Source organism: Zootermopsis nevadensis, unplaced genomic scaffold (genome assembly GCF_977971745.1).
Source record: "Zootermopsis nevadensis isolate Lab colony 2312 unplaced genomic scaffold, Znev_1.0 Znev_ptg000028l, whole genome shotgun sequence".
NCBI classification, from domain to species: Eukaryota; Metazoa; Arthropoda; class Insecta; order Blattodea; family Termopsidae; genus Zootermopsis; species Zootermopsis nevadensis.
The window spans coordinates 19,817,708-19,840,086 of NW_028259160.1; the positions used below are offsets into that span (position 1 = coordinate 19,817,708).

The following is a 22,379-nucleotide window of genomic DNA, read 5'->3' on the forward strand; positions in this document are numbered from 1 at the left end:
GTTTACTCTATATTCTAATACACTACACGGTATGCAAAGTTTTAAGACTGGTATAAGTTTACCAAAGTTTCAGAGGTCTTTGCTGCCTCCACTATCAGGCCGATGAGTAGTCATCACCTTGATGATGGAGGCAGCAAAGACAACTGAAACTCTGGTAAACGTCTACCAGATTACAAGGTGCTACAATCCAGAAGAGAGCCATCTCCGTACTCACCACTGTGAGAGAACCTCACATCCTACAAAGTGGTAATGCTTTCTATGCTGCCACTTTGTCCCCGCAGATTGAGATAGTACGTGTCTGTAGACGATCTCCATCATCAGTTGAGAGGTGGCAGTACTTTTGTGTATATGAAAGGCCTTGCCATTCAGCCCTGAAAGTGGAGACTATTTTTCTCTACTGATTCTTGTAAGAAAATAAGGGCTTGAAGATGGTGACGGTATGATTCTCTGATTCTACAGAAGACTTGAGACAGCACAAAACTCAGAATATCACAGTCACATAAAGGAGAGATCAAATTTTGAATTGGTTCTTGTAGAATGTTTGTTCTCTGTAAAATGGTTTGACCTAAGTACTTTTTGGGGTAATCTTGGGAAGCCAATTGTTAAAAATCTTTGTTCCTATGTGTATCAGTATGATGGTTTTTCACTTAATTTAACTGGTGTTACTAAATGCATATGAATTTCAGTGTTTTGAAAAAGATTATTTTTCTGGTTTGGTATTGATTCTGTAGGTATTGACAAGGAATTGTCATTAGAATTCTGTAATAAATCTTTCGCATCATATGGTATGTGTTTATCCCATTCACTGAATACTACGTACCTGTCCATCTGTGTCTAAATGGATGACACGAGCGATCTGCGGTAGTGTGTTTCCTGTAAATGTCAAAACGAAGTTTGCTTTCTTGGTTGAGGTGTCATGGGTTGATGCTCTGTAGGCCGGCACCAAGAATGGTATCCTCTCATCCCAGTCCGGTGCATTAAATGACCATCCTCGTATGCTACTCAACCACCTTCACGTAGTATGCCATGCTGTCTGACGGCAAGCAAATAGGGGTGGTCCATGTCATGTTTATCCCAGCTGATAATCAGAGTTGTCCCTTGTTACTGTGCAGCTCTCTCAGGACCCTTAAGTATCAGCATCTGGTCCTGGTTCTGTCTTCTCGGACATTGTGCCTTGTAGAGATTTACATATGTTTCAGACGTTCTTACTGGCTCCACTGCCAAGGCAATTATTATCATCCTGATGATGAAGGTAACAAGCACCTCTGAAACGTCTATTTGTGTCTACCAGACTGCAGGCTGTAACATCTTAGAAAACTACCATTTTAAGGGAAATAATTGTTCAGATATAATTTGTTGAGGCATTAAAAGAGTACGCATGACTTTCGATCAGATTAATTGAGTAATATTTTCATTTGATTCAAGAACGACTGTTTATTGAAGACAAGTTTTTGATAAGTAGTTCTGACTTATGGCTGTTATAATTTCCATACTAAGACATCCCTTTAAGTTCCTCAAACAGTAAATGTTTACTAATTAATAAGATGTTCATTTAACCACAAGGCAAGCATAAAAAGCTGTACTTTGAGTTCTCTTTCATGATGGTAACTGATAAAATATTTAATTTAGATTGGTTGCAGATGATAACAAAAACATGCAAATTATAGGAAACACATTTGCTGTTTATTAGCAACTACATACGTCATCATGATGTCAAAGCTTTGAGATCGTATCTGCCAAGTTTTAATTTGGTAATAATCAGTACTAATGAATGTTATGCACTGAAACCACAAGATTGCATATTATGCAATTAGAGTATCCCAACTAGCCTCCATATAGATTGAAAAACTTGAAGGAGAAAAGGCATCTGAATTTATTTCCTAAACTGCTTCAACAATAAAATGGTCACAACTATATTTATAATAACATTTGGTTTACCTTACATCCTGAGCTCATGAAGAAGCTAGTTATGGACTGGTCAACGGGGATTTAATTACTGCCAGAAAAACATATTGATCAGTTCTGCTCTGGGCCTTACACTGCCGCCTACATAGTACCGGGTCTACAATTTATGAGGCTGCGGTCGTGCTTGCATTGCGTGGTCGGCCGGCGCTCTGTTGATGTCGGCGGGAGTCGTGCAAGCACGACCGCAGCCTCATAAATTGTAGACCCGGTATATCTGTATCCCTGGCAGTGAAATAGAGGACCAAGTTCATCACACGCTCATGTAACTTTTGTATGCATAGCATATTTCTAACAGATGTAACCTTGTTCCCACATAACCTTAAATTCTAAATTTACAAAAGTTGTGAAATCTAGTATTCATGCACACCAAACATTATGCATTAAAGTAATTTCAATGGGCTGAAGCAATTTAATTCAAATACTAGTCAATAACAAGAATGTCTAGCTTCATTTCGTCAAAACATAAAGTGCCGTTGATTATAGTATTGATAAATATTATGCTGCCTTTTTGTATAAGCGTATGTAGGATTTGTAGTCTCGGTGTAGCAAGATTTCATACAATCACAGGCGCCGTTTCATTTAGTTTACAGCACACAATTGAAATATGAATTTTTTGTGGGCTTAAAACATGGTGTTTGATTTAGAGAAAATGGACGGTTTGCTCTTCATAAACTGAGCCACTCAGCCAGTCATGCAATTTCCTAACTTTTAAAGATCACAAACATCTACTACAAGGAATCAAATCCTCAGCCAGATGAATCCAATCCACCCATACCCTCATATTCTCTGCTTCGCCATGCGCAGTGCATGTGTCCATCCCAAATGATGCGACAACACGAATTACACAAAATATTAATTTTCGTTATGAAATTTTCTGAAATATCATGTTACTTTTCCATTCTTAGTCCAAATACAACATGAACATATGGACCCACTTTTCTGTGTATGTTATCCTCATTGGTAGCATTTACCACCACGTAATATATTAATATTCCTTCACAGAGATACCGAATTTGAAGCCGCAAAAACATCTTTTGTGAGAAAATTAAAATCATGTTAATCTTTGCTACATCAAAGATACTACGTATACTTGTAGTTAACTGCGATTTTCATCATCATCAACTACTATACAAGGAACGGGCCTATTGCCCCCTTCCGGCACAGCTATTCAAGCCATGTAAAAGAACCTAACGAGCATGATACGAGATGTTTCGTAAGCAAAAATTCAGCGGCCATTTCTCATCCAGGTCTCTCCAGATTCCCTACTAGATGGCTCTAGTAGACAAAATCAGGATTGAGTAAAAGTTGTGCAGAGGCAGTGGGCTTGTCACTCACTGCTCAATTCCACCCTACAAGACTTGTTCTAAGGACAACTTCGATTTTATTGTTGTAAATGAAGTAACAATAACATTGTTGGCCGCGAAGAAATCTCTTGTTTGGATACATTGTCGCTGTTTCAATGGAAACGTATTTGTTTATTGTGTATGAGGTGTATTTGAGAATTTCGTGGTAAATAATGGAGGAATTGGACGTAGGTAAGTGAAATACTTAATTTATAACATTATTTTCAATTTGTCTATTTGTAACCGAGTTCTAAAAACGTTTATTCGGATATAATTGCCTCTGCTAGAAAGTTTATAATCCCTCCTCACGTTAATAATACGTCATATCACTGTTGTGTCTAGGCTCATTGTAAAATAATCTCATGTTTGGAAATATTGTAGCTGAGTTTCCACGAAAATGTGTATGTTTTATATGTATGATGCTTATGGTGTGTTATTAGATCATTTCGTTTTGTGAATAATGGAGGACTTAGACATGAGTAAGTGAAAAATGTAATGTTTAAAATTATTTTTAATTTGTTTGTGTGAAACCGAGTTCTGAAAACGTTTATCGGAACGTAAATGTGAAATGAGAAAAGCGTGATGAATGTCACTGGAACTGTCTACGAAAATGTCAGAGCTACCTTTAAAAAACCATGAAATTTCGGAATTTAACTTATGACTATCTAGAAACATATGATGCAGACAGTCAATCATTCATTTCTTTCCTTCTGTCTCCAGGCATTATAAACTCTGCTTTAGGATGGTGGATTCAAACTTATAGGCTAGACGGCAACGATATTGAATGTGACAAAATGTAATACGTTAAAAGTTTAGATTCGGAGAATGCTTTCTGTCGTGCATTTCAGGATCTTCTGAGCCCCCACCACGTATGTACAAAAGTAGACAAAATTACAAAAAGAAATTTAAATCATGAAAGTCAAGAGACCAAGGTATCAAAGAACAGTATGCTGTTTATGTTCAATGATCCATCAATGGTTAAAGTGAGTGGAAGTTGGAAGAGTTTCTTAAGCGTCACTTTATATCGAAGCATTTTCTTGTGTATTTTAGTGTTTGCTATTCTCCGAAGATTATTAAGGCAGTAAAGTTGAGAGGGGGATGGGCACGAAATTTTTTGAAGTAAATACGTCTATATTTTAGGGTCAGTGTCATTCCGGTCCCGGGTTCGATTCCCGGCGGTGCCCGAATTTATAATTTGTGTTGGGCAAGGCCGTGGTCTAGGCAACACGGAGTTTTCCTCTGGGGGCTTCCCCGGTTTCTCCGTGGCATCCCAACAATTACTCCATTCACACACAGAAGAAGGCAATGGCAAACCACTTCTGGATCATCTGCCAAGAACGTATATGAACAGGTCCCAGTCCGAGAAAAGGATGGAAGGATCCTGTTCATATGGACCTGTCGTCAGACAGAACACTAAATAAATAAATAACATTCAGCTACCACAGACCCATCTTAAGCGTAACTAATTCAAGTTAAATAAGCAAAGTCTTAATCAAAATTTACTCAATTGTAAAGCATATATAAAGGAAATATTTAGAATAAAGCCAATATATAAACTTCCTTTCCGTATAGACGTATTTACGTCAAATTCTCCGGAACCATTGTTCCACTGACAACTTTTTTGGAAATCATGGAGAAAAGAGACAATTTAAAATGGCAGTGTTTTGCGAATACAGTAATGACATGAGCGGAATTTCTTGAGCAGACGAGTGTCGGTTTGTCAAGGGAGACCACAATATGAAGTGCGCTTAGATGATCGTACTAATAGTCTAATATTCTGTTGCAGTTATCTTGTTGTTACGAGGCCCAGCACCCGCGATCATTGCGCACAAGGACAACTATGTGGCCTGGCTAATAAACGTTGTGGAGCGAGAATGCACTGCATACCTCCCGAGATGCTTCTGCTCCACTAAAGCAGTTTGGTCCCTGGTCATGATGTTTGTCATCTTATTTGTTTTCAAGGTAGGTACAAGAAGGAACAGATACAAAGAAAGGGAGGACTTAGTACACTTATGTGGATTTAGGTTGATATGGATATAAAAATTGAAGACTCTAAGTATGTGAAGTGGACTGATATGACTCCTTAAGATACAGTCAGGAGTGAAGCTGACAATCTTCTGGTATTAGTGCCCTCTAACTGACATTTCAGGGGTGCTTAAGCCCTTGTCAACAGGTTGATGGATCAAAATTGATATGACTATTAACTTCTACCATGTAGGATTTGAGGTTTTCATGGCAGTGGGTCTGAAGATGGCTTTCTTCTGGGGTGTTGCACCTTGTTTTCTGGTAGAAGTTTGCCAACATTTCAGAGATCCTTGCTGTCTCCATCTTTAAGAGTGATGATGGTGGTAGGAAGGATCTCTGAAACCTCGGTAAAGTTCTACAATCCAGAAGGCAGCCATCTTCAACTTTTACCACACTACACGTCTGAACAAAACTATCAGGAGTGACAATGCACTAGACAGTTAAGCAGTTTGTTAGAGAGTAGATATGTACTATGCTAACCAGAGTGTGACAGTCTGCATATCAAAATAAATAGCACACATATTTTGATGGGGAATATTAATTTTGGTACCACTGATCCAAAATAACGTATGTGCTTAAAGGTGGTGTAGTTTTTATGGACTGGTGTAAACACATTCAAGATTCTTGATCAATAAATTTGTTAAATAAAACAAAATAAATGCTTCAGATACAAATACAAATGTGTACACACACAGTGATCAACAAACCAGCCAATTGCGATTCACCATTTCATTCTGTTTATAAGTATGTGAATGCCCTGTTCTGACACGTTAAGATGCCAGGAGTTGTCGACAGTACTGGCTCACATCTCAACCGTACAAATGTTGTAGTGAAGTGGTTGGCACTCCTGCTTCATATTCAGGAGGTTGTGTGTTCAGATCTCGGCCCAGAGGCTTTTTGTGAGTTTCGTAAGTCCCCCAGTGAAATGTGGGATCGTATGTTACATTATGGAATGACCACTTCCTTCCTTCTACGTCCTTTGTAATTCAGGATTCCGTACCATAGTGTCTTTTGGTGTTATGGAGTCTGAGTTGCTGAAAACATCTTTAAGTAATCTATAAGTACATAATAGGTTTGTAATCAGTTGTTTCAAACCATTTTTGTTGAGAAGGGGAGGTCAGGCAAGTGGAGTTTTCATTTGACTGAGTTGACAACATTTGCTGGCCTATGTTTATGCTTACTTGCATAATGAATAAAGCAACGTAAGATTTTGTATTATTTTGTTTAGGTAATTCAAATGTGTATTTAACAATCTTATTTTAATTTGTCTCTCACAAAAGGTAATTGTTCCACATAATATGTTTGTGGTTGTAGGGAATAGATACCATATTTTGTCAAATTTAATCTATTCAGAACAGAATGAGATGAATAGTGCAATGCGCACATGGACTTATATTTTTTGTTAGAAATGTAAATGCCAAATTTAATGATGACCTTTCCATAAATAACAGAATACTGTGACGCACAAGTGTAAATGTTATTTTCTCTTGGTGGCAGTTCGTTATACCAGAGATGAACGCGATGTCCTGTATGATTGTCGCGGACATAACTGAGTGTCTTGAAGCAGTGAGATGGAGACCCACTTTAGGAGATCCATTTAATTTGGGATGGGTAAGTGTGGAACTCTTTGCTATCATCATTTTTGGAGTTATATGAACTAAATATCTTACTTAATCTAAATTAATCCATTCACAGCATAATCAGATGACTAGAGCAAGCAATATTTAAATTGCCTTACATTTTTTGAGCGCTGTAATCGTACAATTTAATGAAGATCTTTACACCAGTAACACAAGTCTTTAATTGTAATTTTCTTGTGGTGCTAGGACATCAGCCAGGAAAGTGGCAAAGAAGATGACCTAGGAGAGAGGTTGGAAGGGGATGACCCTTCTGTCGAGGAGGAGTTGGTGAGTTTGGATCCCTCACTGCAGAGATGTACAAACTTTTCAAAGTGAGGGCCATATTGAAAAATTAGATGCTCACTGCTGGCAAAATAGAAGCTTTACTAGCCAATTATGTACTAAATATAATTATGTCATTTGCAGTGAGTTAACTGTGACATTTATTCCAATACTTCTTTAGACACAAGGGATGTGTTCTTGAATACTGAATAATCATGACATTCACCATTCATTTACTTAGATTTGCTTTGATTATGTGAGCCATTCAAAATTCTAGCCTTTCGAATACATTAATATAATTATAAAAACAGTAGATAGAATTGATTGTAACAGTCAAAAGAAATGTTAATCCTCAGGAAAAAGAAGAGGCTTTAACATTATAATATCAACCAACATGCCCCTCAGTTTCAGTCGCAGACAGATCTTAGATTCAAATTTATGAGGAAATGGAGAATACAGAAACATGTCATGAGTGTAATGTAATTTTATATGGAGTGTGGGCAGTTTTGAACTGCTGACCTTTAATGCGATATTTGGTACTGCTTGTGGTTTACCAGGTCAGAAATATCCACTCTGATGTTAGAGGGGGCAGTAGTTTATTCACATTCACGTGTTTGTCCTTATCTTTTCTCCGTAACGTTTATTTAGAATGCGTTATTCTTTAAAACAGTTGGTCACAAATGTAGGAGAATACAAATAATTCAGTTACATTTATATTTACAGAACTTAGATTATTTTTAGGAATAGTTTGTAAAATTTCGGAAGAGATTTTAATTTCATTTCTTCCACGCTTTGCAATTCTCTGAGCTCTACTTGAACATTTCTTGACACTGCCTCAAAATCTACTTCAAAGTGTGATGCAAATATCCAAAAAGTGTCTTGTGCTTTCTGAAGTCCTGGAACCTCTTCTGTCATGGCATCAAATTCACCTTGTACTCACTGGCTAGAACATCCTTGATATCATTATCATATAGGTTTTAGTTACCAAATACCAAATTTCATCAAATTTAATTCACTTGCAACAGAATCAAATGAATAGAGCAATGCGTACATGTCCTTATGTTTGAAAGTACTGTAAATATTAAATTTAATTAAGATCTTATAAGTCATGTCAGAGTATAGTAACACACGTGTGTAAATGTTGTTTTCTTCTGTTCCTAGCCTTACGTCCAAAAGAAGGAAATGGATGACACGAGACATCGCATCGAAATACAGAAGTCGGCACGTAAAGACAAACGAACAGTAAATCAGCACTTGGTATGTGTAGAACCTTTGCTGGCTACGATGTCCATACTATAACATAAATGACTTATAACTCTTTCACTCCTAGTGACAATGACAGCAGTGTTATTTTCTTCAGAACTGTCATAGTTAAAAAATTGTGGATTTTCAAGTACGATTTTAGGAATTCTGTCACTACATAGTAATTTTAACATGAAATGAAATAGCTTTTGTTAGATACAGTGCTGTTTTTATAAGTGGCCACTGTGAGATGAATGTGCACTGATGACAGTAGTTAGTTCCTTGTAGTCTGTTTCTTAAAGGCCATTTGGCAATAGAAAGGAATGAGCCGTGGCCAGTATTTGCCAAAGAGTTGTCAGATTTAGGCTGGAGTGAACGCTACTTTCATGGGTTTGAATTCCACTCCGTTTAAACATAATTATGTGTGTGCGTATTTAACAGTGATGAATCTTACTCATTGCCATATACCTCTCAGTGTGTTAATGAGTTAATTCTTTTCTTGACAGTTGAGTCTTAAAACTATTGCAGGTGATTGCAAAGACTCGTCAAAGCCAAGAAACTCGTAGGGATTGGTCAGATGTAAAAGAGAGAAAGAAAGTCTGAAATTATTACTAAGTTTTATACTTTTTCTCTGGTTATGTTCACAATCGGTAGCTCTAAGAGTTATGCCTATTAGTTTTACCTTGTCTGTCTTTCTGCATGTAAAAACTCAAGAGCCTCTGAACAGATATTCATAAGATTGGTTATTGGAGAGTTTTATTGAAATGTGTCTGCACATTCCAATTTTGTTTGAATGTAGAAAATAACAAACACTTAACATGACTACTTACGTGTTTCCTGAGTGGAAATTCATGCAGCTGAGAGAAACGTTGGGGAATCCTGTGTTATGATATCAACTCACCAACATACCCCTATTCAAAGGTTAATATCCCAAACATTAGTCTACCAACACTGATGCCACTTGCAAAGTTCACATTCTGCGGTGCAAATATAATTATTGTTCTATTCATACATTTTCTAACTTGTTAATTTATTAGAGCAGAATATAACAAAGCTTCGGTATTCTGCATGCATGATCAAGTGGTTCCACCAATAAAAATGTTTGGTAAAGAGTTTAAGAGCTGTGTGAAATGTCCGTTAATCCATCTCTCGAACTTTAAAATGCATTAATGAATCTTATAAATTTTAATTTAAGTTTGAGAAATTGTTATAAATACTCTCATACTCTCTAGTGCTGCAGTCCATCAGAGCAAAAAAGCTCTGTAAATTTCTGAGGTGGGAGCATCTATACCCAAATTCAGTTTTTACGTATGTTTGAAAATATAAGCAACTTTTGTTGTGCCTGTATGATTATATGCACATTTACTATTTGTATTGATACTTACGTACAATTTCTGTCTATTGCATAAGAAATGTGTCATGTGAACAGCAAATTCTTTCTGTATGTCGATTCTCCCAGACAACTCTGTCGTCACTGAACATAGTTGCTAATGTGACATTTTTAGAATTGCGTGCATACAGTTCATAACTTGCTAACTTATAGAAACAGAAAAGAACTGTTATGATATTTAATGTTCCAGGCGTTTGCCCAGTTGTCAACAATAATAGAAGAGGATGAATCTTGTGAATCGACCACGTCAACAATTATCCAGGAGGATGAAAATGAACATGATGCATATTCTTCTGAATGATCCATGCCAGCAGTGCTGCAGAAGGAGCAGGAAGGAGAGAAATAAGAGGATGATCTTGTGAATTCTCTGTGCCAACATTGAATCAGGAGGAGAGGAGGATAAAGTAGAGGAGAATTCATCAGCTTACAAATTCTCCGTATCAGCAATAATAGAAGGTCATTTTGCCTCACCTGATTATCATGCTTGCCAGATCGATTGAGAATTGTAATATAAAGAAGGCTGTTTTCTCTACACAAATCATTTAAGTATTTCATTTTCCGTGTCCGTCAATTCCCGTTTGGGCGTTCCGGTGCTAGCGAGAGTAGTAAGTGACCCCACTAACTCTGCACAATTTATACTCTATTCTGATTTGACTGCCAGAGCCATCTAGGAGTGAAACAGGAGACTTGGGTGAGAAATGGCCACTGAAATTTGCTGATGAAACATGAAACATATTATGCTCGCAAGGTTCATTTACATGCCGTAAATCTACGACATGGGACCGTCGGCTTTACTTCCCCTCCAAACGAAGTTGTGCTATGGATTTTTATCCATCGACCTTGGCCGGGTATGAACCCGCGAACCTTGGGTCCAGTGTCAAGCATGCTAACAACTAGTCCACTGAGGGTAACATTTATGTATTGTAGAGTGAAAATGCCACTTCCTAGGATGTTGTACTGTACAGTCTGATAGATATCTACTGATGTTTCAGAGGTGTTGTCTGCCTCAATCCTCAGGCATGTTTCTCTTCAGTAGCTCTATCATAAGTGCTAAGGTGGTAAAGAAGATAACTGTCTTTTGGGTTGTAGCACCTTGCAGTCTGGTAGAAGTTTACTACATTTTCAGAGTTCCCTGCTGCCTGCATCATCAGGGCGATGAGTACACGTCCCCTGATGACAGAGGCAGCAGGGAACCCTGAAACTTTGGTAAACTTCTACCAGACTGCAAGGTGCTACAGCCCAAAAGACAGTCATCTTCGTACTTACTGCCATGAGAACATCAAATCCTGGATGGTGGTAGCCAATTGGTAAATGTTACTGTCCTTATATATTTTTTACATCATTTAACGTTCTATTATATTTGTATGAGTTTTTATGTTTTAAAAGGATTATTTTTTTGGTTTGATGACCGATTTGAAAGGATATCGACTCTTGTTATTGGCGAGGAACTGTTATACAATACTGATTCCATAATATAATAAGTCTTTTGCCATATTTACATCCATTTATTCGCATTTCAAATAAATTTATCAGTCTTATAAATTTTAATATATATTTGTGAAATTGGTATAAAAATTAGAAGGGATTTGTATAAAATCACCCCCTCCCCATATACTTACATCTGCCACCGAATTGGCACAGCTGATTAGTGCGGGACGTGCAGTTTTGTCAGTTGAGTGAAAACTGTATAGAGAAGCATTTCTCAAACTATGGTACGCGTACCACTGGCGGTACACGAGCCAATGTTGAGTGGTACGTGAACTAAGAAAGAAAATAAAAAGATAATATTAACATAAATAAATTTTGCCTGAACGAAATTGGTTAGTGGTACATTTAATGCGTTAAATTAGAATTAGTGGTACGCCAGTGAAAAAGTATGAGAACTCCTCATATAGAGATTATGTTTGTAACATTGTTGCAAGGCGAAAGCTAATTACAAAGATCCATTTCTGCTATGTAAACGTTTTACATTTTATGTAATTTTAATGACAAGGTGTTAATTGAAAGCGGGTGTCATTATTTACTTGTGGCAATCAGTTGCATTTGTTTTCGAAGTGGATGATATTAAGCACACAGATCTCAGATATTCTATTGACTTTTGGGTTGCTATTAGAGCTGCAAGGAATAAGCATAAGGGATTGATACAATCCTAAAAAAAGTGTTTGAATTAGCAACGTCAGCTTTGGAAAATAAATCGAACGCTAGGGAGGCACAACCAATATCTTGAAGAGTTATCCAGTTACTATCCTAAGATGTAAAGCAAATTTTTTGGACCCACACTGAAAGATATCAAGAGAATGGCCTTTGATCTCGCCACATAAAATAATATTTCTTATTTATTTTACGTACAACAAGGTAAGGAGTACTGGAAATGGCTGCGAAGATTTATCAGTTGACACCAAAACCAGAGTTCACAGAAGTCTCAAGGCATATTGGCAGCAAGAGTTACTCCAGAGGCTCTAGCAAGTTTTTCCTCTGGTGCTGTGCATAAAGTTTAATTCACGTTGTGTATTTAACTGCGATGAGTTGGCCTGACTGGTTCAGCATAAGTTGCCTAAATTCATCTTAGACAAGGGCATCATCATCTTCCGTCTGTTCTGATATTTCCTAGAAGCAACATGAGATTCAAGCTACTTGATGGTGCTCCTCCAGACTCGATAGCAGTGTGTCACAAGTACGGGTTGATCCAGGTTGGGGGTTGGGGCGTTAGGCTGATGACCTGATACCCGGAAAATATTTCGTTGTCCAGAAACCCGATAATTGGCCTCGGAATAGGTATGAAAGACTACGACGAACTAAGCTACGGAAGAAGGTAGCTCAAGGTAGGAAGAGATGAGGACATATTGTTCGGGATGCCGGAGCCCACCAAGTGTGATGTTGATCAGAGTTAATTAAGAACTTGTTAAAATATTTAGAAACAGATGACAATAAGATCATTCTAAAAATTACAAGCAAAAACTAACAATACAGTATTTTAAAACAATGAAGTACGTATTTTATAGACAGGCATTGTTCAGGCATCAAGAATGTTACACCTTTACATTGTTGGAAATAACGGCATTGAACCATTCTTTACATGCGCTATTTTTCGGCGAAGGAAACATTATGGCCAACCCTGTGCCCCTATTTTGTAGCATATAGAAGGTAATAATTTCTCCTGGGTTGTCTCCCCAGGGATAAGATATTTTTTATGTATCCTTGGACGCAGTAGCGTATATGAATTTTGGACAATCCTGGCGCTATTTAAAAACTAGGGAATTTCCCGTGTTATCATTATACATATATTTATGCATAAAACATATTATGTATCGAACTTCATGTTGTCCGCTTGCAGACCAAATTTTGTCGAAATTGCCCGCACAACAAAAAACGATGGACAGGTCTGCTATACACGTTTGACATTGTTTAACGCTTTGTGCTTTTGGGATCGTTCTGTCTGTCTCGAAGAACTGCTCCCTTGGATGTATTCTGAGCCCCTGCTGTGAGAGTTGGGTTAGGAGCACATTTTCACGTAACGCACTCATCCATGATTCGACACGAGAGGCAGCACTGAAGTCTCGGTGAGATCAATATAGACATTTACTTACTGACATAAAGAGCGTATTAAAATTATTGTGAATTTAGGAACGCATGGTGAAATATGTGCATTTGTTTTGTGTTGCACAAGGCCCACGCCACAGACCGCGCGGCGAAAGTGACTAAAAATGAAACCCAGAAAGGAGAAACAGAGCGTTGTTTGTCCGAGATGGACACGAGGCATTGAAAGAATTTGAAGGCTACGCAGACAGCTGGCAAAAATGACGTCATTGTGCAGTTAGAGGGCCATAAAACTTTTCTTCTCCAACATCTCAACTTTTCCATTTTCAAAACTTTAAAGACTTTCTGCGGCCAGGAAATCGAAAAATGTCAACTTCTCGATCATGACCAAAGCGTTATTTGTTCCACGCGTCTTCTCTGCTTTCAAAAGTGTGATGAAAGGCGGAAGTCGATAGACTTCCGACGTAGGAAATTGGTTTTTTCGGGCAACTTGACATCATTTCCTGTTGACAGACGAAACAGTGGTCGGAGGAAAGGTGTGGCCTCAGCACTGTGAAAAGTGGGGGCAAGAAGAATTCTAACATTTTTTAATTTGTTCTTTGTCTGAGTTTAAGTATTTGCAGAAACAAATATATTCAGTTTTTAGTTTGACCAGAGAACATAAATTTTTATTGTTGCATCTCGTAATTCTTTGTTACTCACAGAAAGCATTTTTTACCATTGTCTGTAAGAGAAGGTCGATTTAAGAAATCCCTTGGTGGTGATACGTGAAATCAGTGTCTTAAAATGCCCCATTTGCAGACAATTGGTTTCTTTTCAATGTCATTGAATCACTGCAGAAAATTTAAAATATTGAACATCGCTGTGAAAAGTAGTGTGCTTATGGAAATACAATAAAGCATTCAAGATATCTGAAAGCGCTCCTTAAAAAAGTATACTATGCTAGACTGTGCGTCGGGGTTTTGCCCTTGGGATTAAAATCGGCCCCGACCACATTTCAGAGATTAATAAACTCCGTCATGACCGGAAATAACGATATCAAGGCATTAATCTATATGGATGATTTGATACTAATCGGAGCTACGCTGGAAACTCACAATTTGGCGTCAGTAGAAGTTTTCGACAGACTGAGAACACATAATCCTAAGATCTATCCAGATAAGTGTGAAGTTTTGAGAACTGAAGTGTGTTATTTAGGCCATACTATTACTGGTGAAGGGCTAAAGCCAGACGGTAGGAAAGTACAGGCAGTATAACAATTTCCAGTACCAAGACCAACGAAGAATTGAAAGCTTTCCTAGGCTTAGCTCGTTATTACAGACGATTTATACCAAATTTTAGTGCAGTTGAAAAACCACTGCATAAGTTAACAGGCAAAGAATTTCCATACGTCTGGGGAGCAGAACAGGACGAAGCAATCCATTCCCTAAAGACGTTATTGAGTACAGAACCTTTGTTACGTTATCCTGACTTTGAGAAGGAATTCCTAGTTACCTGCGATGCCATATTTGTGGGGAAGAAAATTTACAGTAGTCGCAAATCACCAGCCATTAATATAGGCACATAAGATGAGTGATACCAGCTCTAGAATAACTAGGTTGAAATTAACTTGCAGAATTCGAATGCGACATTGTATCGTACAAGGCGGAAAAAAGCAACGCAAATGGTCTTTCTAGCATGTATCTGACAACAGGAGTAACTGAGGAAAAGGTAGAAAGGAAAGCGGCAGCAACCGAAGGAAATGTAGATGAGTCAGGAATAACTAACTAACTACATGGCTTACCGAACCCGAAGGTTCATCACCGAATTAACCAAAGCCCTCCACCGGACCCTGTCCTGGGCCAACAAAATCCAGTCTCCTTCAACTCCTATCTCCCATAGATCCCGCCTGAGATTACCATCCCATCTACGTCTAGGTCTCCCCAGCGGTCTCTTCCCTTCAGGTTTCCCAATTTTTGATAAGATAATGCAGTTTTTTCAGACATTCGATTTTACGCAATCTCTCCTAACCGTGTAGGTGAGATTGAGCACATGGGTAGGAAAGATGGTTTATTGTATGAATTACTTATTTCGATCAAACGTTATTAGAAATTGTTATTAAAAAATTAATTAGAAACATTATTACAGAAAATAAATAGATAATTGTATCCGACTGTTTATACTCAAAAACACACATATTATTCTTCGTAATTTTAAGAACGTTAAGTCGGCCTATTGTAAGTCAAGAGAAGAAACACACTTAATCAAACAAAAAACTGAATCAAACAACAAACGTACTTAATTACTAATATTAACCCTTTGCGGTCCATTTTAAATACCATTATGGCTCTTTTCTGGTCTATTTAAATACCACAAACTGTATAAATTCAACTACTATTATTAACAGGTTTGATTTTCTTTTATAACTTGCATAGAACAGAAGAAACTTTGCTAAATATGGTGAAAATATGTTCTGATGAGAGGATCACAGTTCCTCTTATTTGAATTCTGACCATGTGAAATATTTTTCACGGACTGTACCACTATCGCTAGTGAAATGCGTAATAAGCGGTGCCTATCTGCTTCCTGTCGTTGGCTTACACATTCTCAGAGCTGAGCTTCCTTTCGTCCTACTTGTTTTCGAAAGGTCAAGACCAAATTCAACACCAGGAAAGTGAAACAGAACGCGAAGTATAAAAGATGAAGTCACTACACATGAAGAATGCTTGATAAGAAGACGAAACAATATGCACATGTCAGTGGTGGATTGCTCTATGCGCCAAAAATAATTAAAAAATATAATGTCTTACTGGGAAAATGGGATAACTGTTTTATAACTTTATCAGATATGAAATACTTTTGTTCTAAGTAAATATGACAGCAACACACTCGATGGTATTCCTTCACTATAAGATGTATGGCAAAACACTTGGTGTGGAATCCTGGCTTCCTTTAGACATGTGTCAGAATAAAATGACTTTTCTCTCCTGCCTCCTTTCACTGTTATCAGGTAAACAAAGTCTTACCAGTAAAACTGGGATAGAACTATTGCAAAGAAGAAGGCTTGAATGATAGGCTGACACTGTTTGCCAGCCTTAGTTTGACTCCAGATCACGTAAAATATGCGTAAAGTACAAGGTGGACTAAGTCAAACAGAGATCCCGAAAAGGGTTATATACTCCGGATACCATTCTAATACAAATTCTTGCTACTTATTTCTTCTCTTCTGCCGGATTTCTTTCGACCGCAATCAATACACTGTTGGTCACACATGAAGCCATCTACCGCATGAGATGCATTTTATCCAGTCCGATTTTGAAGTCGTAACGGAGTAATGTTCTAAACACTCTACGCATTCGTCGCTTCTGTTTTCTCTGACGTGGACTGACAGAAGTTCCATTCCATCGCTGGCTTCGCCAGATGTTGACGATGGTGTAGGAGAATCACGTTTAAACCTTCTACGGCCTGTACTTTGTTTCTTTCTTGTTAATTTAGATTGCCGAGACCTCACAGTCACTCCTTGTTTCGTCTTATCTTTTGCTGTTTTCTTCTTTTTTAAAGCTGCTTCGTTCTTCTTTCTTTTACGTTCTTGTACTTCTTTCTGAGTGTTCATGTACTCAGGACCAGTAACGTTTGTCGCACTCCTCTTCCTTTTTGCTGTAAACTGTGAGGAAAAGGTGAAATTTGTTTTAAAACTTTTGTTGGTGTCACCTTAGCTTGCGTAGATGTTGACGGCTGACAATTGGGTAAAACGTCTGAGGAGGGAACCGTTGATGTGGTCGGTGTGCATTCAGGAGAGACAGGAATTTGAGCGGATGGAGAAGTCGAAGTTGTGACCGAAGGTCTGCTCGGAGTATGAGGTTGTTCAGTGTTTCCTTGTTGGGAATCTACATCACAGGGTAACAAATAGGCGTGTTCGGGAATTGCATCTATGTTTAGAGGATAAATGCCAGTGGCACGGAAGGCAGAAGCTGCGAGTTGAACGTTAGCGGCGCGAGACCATGCTGAATTTAAAAGTTCGCCGAAATCCTCTCTTGTAGTTCTTCCTGTTCCTTATCGAGCATCTTTGAAAAAGGTTTTGAAAGGCTTAAATACAACCCGATCCAAAGGCTGTAGATAATGGGTTGTGTGACTTGGCAAGCAAAGGATGATAACATCATTATCTGCGGCGACTTGCAGCATGTCTGGGCTCTTCATATGAGAACTATGGCCATCAAGTATCAGCAAATTTTTACCTAGCGGTTTTCGTGGAATGAAATGTTGAGTCATCCAATCCATAAATAATTTACTACTGATATAAGCGCTCTCTCTCCTCATCTTCATTACTGAACCTGGTGGTGCGCCCCTTTCATATTGAGGTTTTGCCTTTGAAAATACAGAAAGGGGGTAAAAATTGCCCCTCCGCATTGCAACAAGCCAGAATAGTGATTCGTTATTCAATTGTAGCCCAATCTCGTCGCAGTTCCAGATGCAGCCTGGTTTCCGCAGAAAATCGTTTTCGGTCAAAATAGATGTCATAAGACTGAAATAATTCTTAACTTCCTCACGATTCATGCCTTCTGTCCTTGCTCGACTGTTTCTGACGCTTAAATCACGATTTCTCCGCATAAACGATGCGAACCAAACTTTCCCGGCCATCTTCTGTTCGGTATTGAAAGTATCTTTAATATCCAGTTTTTCTGCTAAAGAGTATGCCATAATTCTTATATCGCGTTGTGTTGGCGCGAACCCAAATGCCTGAAGTTTTTTGATGTGATCGGCTAATTTCTTTTCCGAATCGACACATATTTGCGAATCTGGACCCAATGCATGCTTTTCAAAAACATTTCCCTTTAGCCTATTTCTCAAGGTGGATTCAGGAATATTGAATTTTCTATGGTGAAAGAGTCATTTTTTATAGCTTCTATAGCTCGTCGCAAATCCTCCTCTGACCAAGATCCTTTATTCGACTTTCTCACATAAACGTTTGGCATTGTGACCTATAAGGAGAAATACCAAAAATAATTAGTAATACTCTGCACTAGAAAAACAGCTCCGAAAACAAACTAGGAATTGCATGTATCATTTTAAGCTATTTTATTCCTTAACTTATATAAAATACAGGTAAACGCAGTAGATAAGATGAAAAACACAAAGAACATACTTCATTTTGGTTTGGTTTTGTAATTAATTGGGTGAACAAGTTTATTTTAATCTCTCCTCCCATTGAAACAAATGAAAATCCTGTGCAAACCCAATGGGAAATGCTTTGTGAATAAAGAATTGAGTGACTGCGACGAGTGGGTGAGATACGCCGCTTTTGTTCATAACACTGCGCCTCATAGTTCTACAAACTTCACAGCCTTTGGGCTCATGTTTGGACGATTAGGAAATTTACCAGGATACGGGTTTTACGCGTGCGAGAATTGAAGGCTAGGTTCCAGAGCGGTTACACATTGGCAAGAAACAAATTGGAGTCATCAAAACTTAGGAATGAGGAGTCTTACGACAAAACTGTTCACACTCCACAATTTAAGGTTCACGATCTTGTTTTAATAAAGGATTTTTCGGTTAGAGGTGGACGCAGCCGCAAGTTAGAGGCAGCAAGCTCTGGGCCATACAAAATCAAGAGGATAGAGAAGGAAAAGGGCCAAAGGAAATTGGGGTGCATACAAATTTACTGAAAACTTTTTATGCGTAATTGCAGATGTGGGCACTTTTAGCAGTTTCCGCACTAAGTGCGATACCGGGACCTGACTCTTGATATTCGAGTAGAGGATATTCCGAGCGCTCCAGGGTTGTACTTTGAACATCAGGCAGAAGCAAGTCTTTACAGCAGCGAATGGAAAGTGGTGACGTATGTAGACACTCGCCAAGCAAGCGAGAATTTGGACATGAGAGAAAGATACATAGCATTAACTTTGGGATTTTGTAAGAAACATGATAGCACCCTTGGGGATGAATGTAACTAGCTGTCTAATGATGATCAATGAAGCAGATAGGAAATTAAGCAAGTATAAGCATTTGCGTGATCTCGTGAACCAGATAACCAGATCAGATGATGTAAATCATAGGCGGAAACGAGGGATAGTAAATTTGATAGGAAGAGCTTTGCACGCCACCTTTGGAGTTTTAGACGACGAAAATGAAGCTTCTTACAATAGGAAGATAAAACAACTGGAGACTGAACAGATGGACCTTATTAAATTATCCAAGGAACAGATGATTGTAGCGAAGTCTACGCTGAGGTCAGTTAACTACGCGTTACAAGACGTAGCTAGAAATGAAGCTGTATTAGCAAAGGGTCTTATGGCAGTCAGTTACCAGATTGACAAGGAGAAAGGGTGGATCATACACAAGTACACGTGCACATCGCTGCTAGTGGCCTTGAACAAGCACGCCATACCAATAGGGCGTGAATATGACGTCATTATACAAGCGGTCTGAAGGGCATTATTCAACCACATGTCTTGTCGCCTGCTCGGTTGTTAGGGATTTTTAAATCCAGTCAGAGTGACTTGCGGAGGGATTTGCATGTCCCTGTACCCTTGAGCGACGCCCAAACATACCAATTAATTACGATATTAGACACCGAAGTATATTTGATAGTCAGTAAGTTAGTATATGTTGTAAGAGTAACTTTAGTAAGTCATTACAGGTATAATATCTATAGAGTGTTATCATTTCCCGTCGGGATGAATAAGAACAGTAACAAGTACATATTCATGCAACCAGACAAAGAAGTGCTTGTGGTAGATACCACCAAATAATACGCTGTTAGTTTAAGCAAGGGAGAATGATCACATTGTAAAATCATGCAGGAAGTAGAACTTTTCTCTTCAATGAATTCAGTCATCCACAGAAAGTGAAGTGCAAATGTTACAATCTATTCGAGACATTCCAAAGAGTTGCTCACAGCGGATTATTGAACTTAAGGAAACATTGTGGATTCCGTTAAAGGGTAACGTGTGGACATTTGTCGCACCCGAGCCAGATCATTGAACTATAATTTGCCGGGATCAGGAGCCGTACGACGTGAAAATTCAAGGAGAATGGTAAAATCACATTCTACAAGGACTGTACTGGTTATGAATAGCAAATCTTAACCAGATCTTTCACAGAAGGTTATGCAAATAACACAGATAACGACGTAACACCACCTTTGACTCTAACAATGGACTGTTGTGAGACCGAAAGCAACAAGCTTATAGATTCAACTTCTATAAGAACGCCCATAAAGAACATACTCGCACACACGGATGAATTAAAGTTAGCCAGCCATAAGGTAGATGAGTTGATACAGGAACAAGAATGGAAACCCACCAATTAAGCATAATCGCGAATGCTGGATCAGTAACGTTAGGCCTACTTATTTGTATATTGCTTCGTTGTTGCTGTGAATCTGTAGGAATTGTTGACTTAGAACTCTTAGAGCATGCAAGGAATATAACCGCGGCACAGCCATAGTTCCAAGCCAAGAATAATAACTAATGTTCACGCCTCAGGTGATGACTTAAGCAATAAAGATACACGACTAAAATTGGTAACCAGCAGAACAAGTAGGGGGGCTTAAACGTTCCAGGAAATCAGGGTCAGATACGTGCAGCCATAGAGCAAAGCCCACTAGGAACTAGGAGTAGCAGCCGGGGTACACCTGTAGGGAGGATATGAGAGGTAACTACGATTGGGCAACAAAATAATAAAATTGTTGCCTCAATCTCCCATAAGGAGGGAAGGTACTTGTGGGATATCGGGACACATCGCTTTAAAAATAGGTTAGGTTAGGTTAGGTTAGGGTTGTTTTTATCTGTTAGTTCGTTCAGTTATTTATTGCTGTCCACAGGTTAGGTTAATGTGTGTGGATAACAATAAATAACTGAACGAACTAACAGATAACAACAACCCTAACCTAACCTAACCCAACCCAACCTAACCTGATCTAATCTAACCTAACCTAAACTAATCTAACCCAACCTAACCTAACCTGATCTAACCTAACCTAACCTGACCTAATCTAACCTAACCTAAACTAATATAATCTAACCTAATCTAACCTAACATAACCTGAAGATTTCTGTCTTCTGGGTTGTTGCGCTGTGTAGTCTGGTCGATGTTAACCAACGTTTCAGAGGTCATACTGCCTCCGTCATCAGGGTAAACATCTTCCATACTACACAGTGCAACAACCCAGAAGACAGAAATCTTCATACTCACCGCTGTGAAAACCTCAAATCTTACACTAACCTAACCTAACCTATTTTTAAAGCGATGTGTCCCGATAACCCACAAGTACCGGAGGGAAAAAATCTTTATGTTCTATCCCTTATCCGAAGGTTCGCGGCTCGTGTTTCAGCTTAAGCTTCTCCTATGTTGCCTGCAGCATCCCTTACACTCTCAGAACACATGGGTACAAGGGGCTAGTAAATCTGACAACCTGTCTGGGACTGAAGTTCATTTAGGGTGAACCCCGGACCGCGCTGACTCCGTGTCACCAGTTTCTTAGTAAGTTGGCCGCCTCCGGCCACGTACATATTTTGATAACCGGGGATGAGACATCGTCATGAGTCTCTTCCAATCTGAACTGAACATCAGATATTTCAGCTGATGTTGCAATGAAAAGTGTCCTCACTTTCGTTAACATAAAGAAATTCTCTGCAGTTTTACTCCATTTGTAATTTATGCATAATTCAGGCTGTTAACTAGGTGCATGCATTTCGTGTACACCCAGTTCTTCTGAGAACTGGATCTGCGCTGGCCTCCTACTTCAGTGGCTGGCTTCGAGCCTATAGCTTCTCAGTGTGACAGCTCCTCATATCCTGCGCCTGCGTAGCTGTTCATTTGTTCCTTTGCTGTGCAGTGCGTGTCGAAGCGTCAGCTCCTGGAAGATGTCCGCTCTTTCATCTTTGGAACCTCCTGTTTTCATAACGTCTGGTATATTCCGTTGCTACATTGGGCCACATTTCCAAAATTTAATTTTCTTGTATTTTGTCGGCTTTCTCCTCCTGAGGCGTCTCTTCG

General features: G+C 38.7%; 1 protein-coding gene across 3 annotated transcripts; it reads left to right on the forward strand.

Moving 5' to 3' along the window:
• Positions 1-3,280: 3,280 nt before the first annotated feature.
• On the forward strand, positions 3,281-11,821 carry LOC147872423 (uncharacterized). 3 transcript variants are annotated; one of them, XM_087357813.1, is made up of 6 exons: positions 3,281-3,500; positions 5,095-5,270; positions 6,831-6,944; positions 7,160-7,284; positions 8,396-8,491; positions 10,057-11,821. In XM_087357813.1, the coding sequence occupies exons 1-5, from the start codon at positions 3,482-3,484 to the stop codon at positions 8,478-8,480; spliced, it is 519 nt and encodes a 172-aa protein (XP_087213939.1). In that variant the 5' UTR covers positions 3,281-3,481; the 3' UTR covers positions 8,481-8,491; positions 10,057-11,821. The 3 variants fall into 3 exon arrangements, with proteins under 3 accessions (XP_087213939.1, XP_087213937.1, XP_087213938.1); XM_087357811.1 differs by having other exon boundaries at positions 3,292-3,500; positions 7,160-7,240; XM_087357812.1 differs by lacking the exon at positions 3,281-3,500 and adding an exon at positions 3,633-3,787 and having other exon boundaries at positions 7,160-7,240.
• Positions 11,822-22,379: the final 10,558 nt, after the last annotated feature.

Bases quoted from the DNA above. Each gene is read 5' to 3' on its own strand.
- LOC147872423 (XM_087357811.1), top strand. The intron at 7,241-8,395 runs GTGAGTTTGGAT...TTCTGTTCCTAG, and splicing joins CTTCTGTCGAGGAGGAGTTG to CCTTACGTCCAAAAGAAGGA. The intron at 8,492-10,056 runs GTATGTGTAGAA...TTAATGTTCCAG, and splicing joins GAACAGTAAATCAGCACTTG to GCGTTTGCCCAGTTGTCAAC.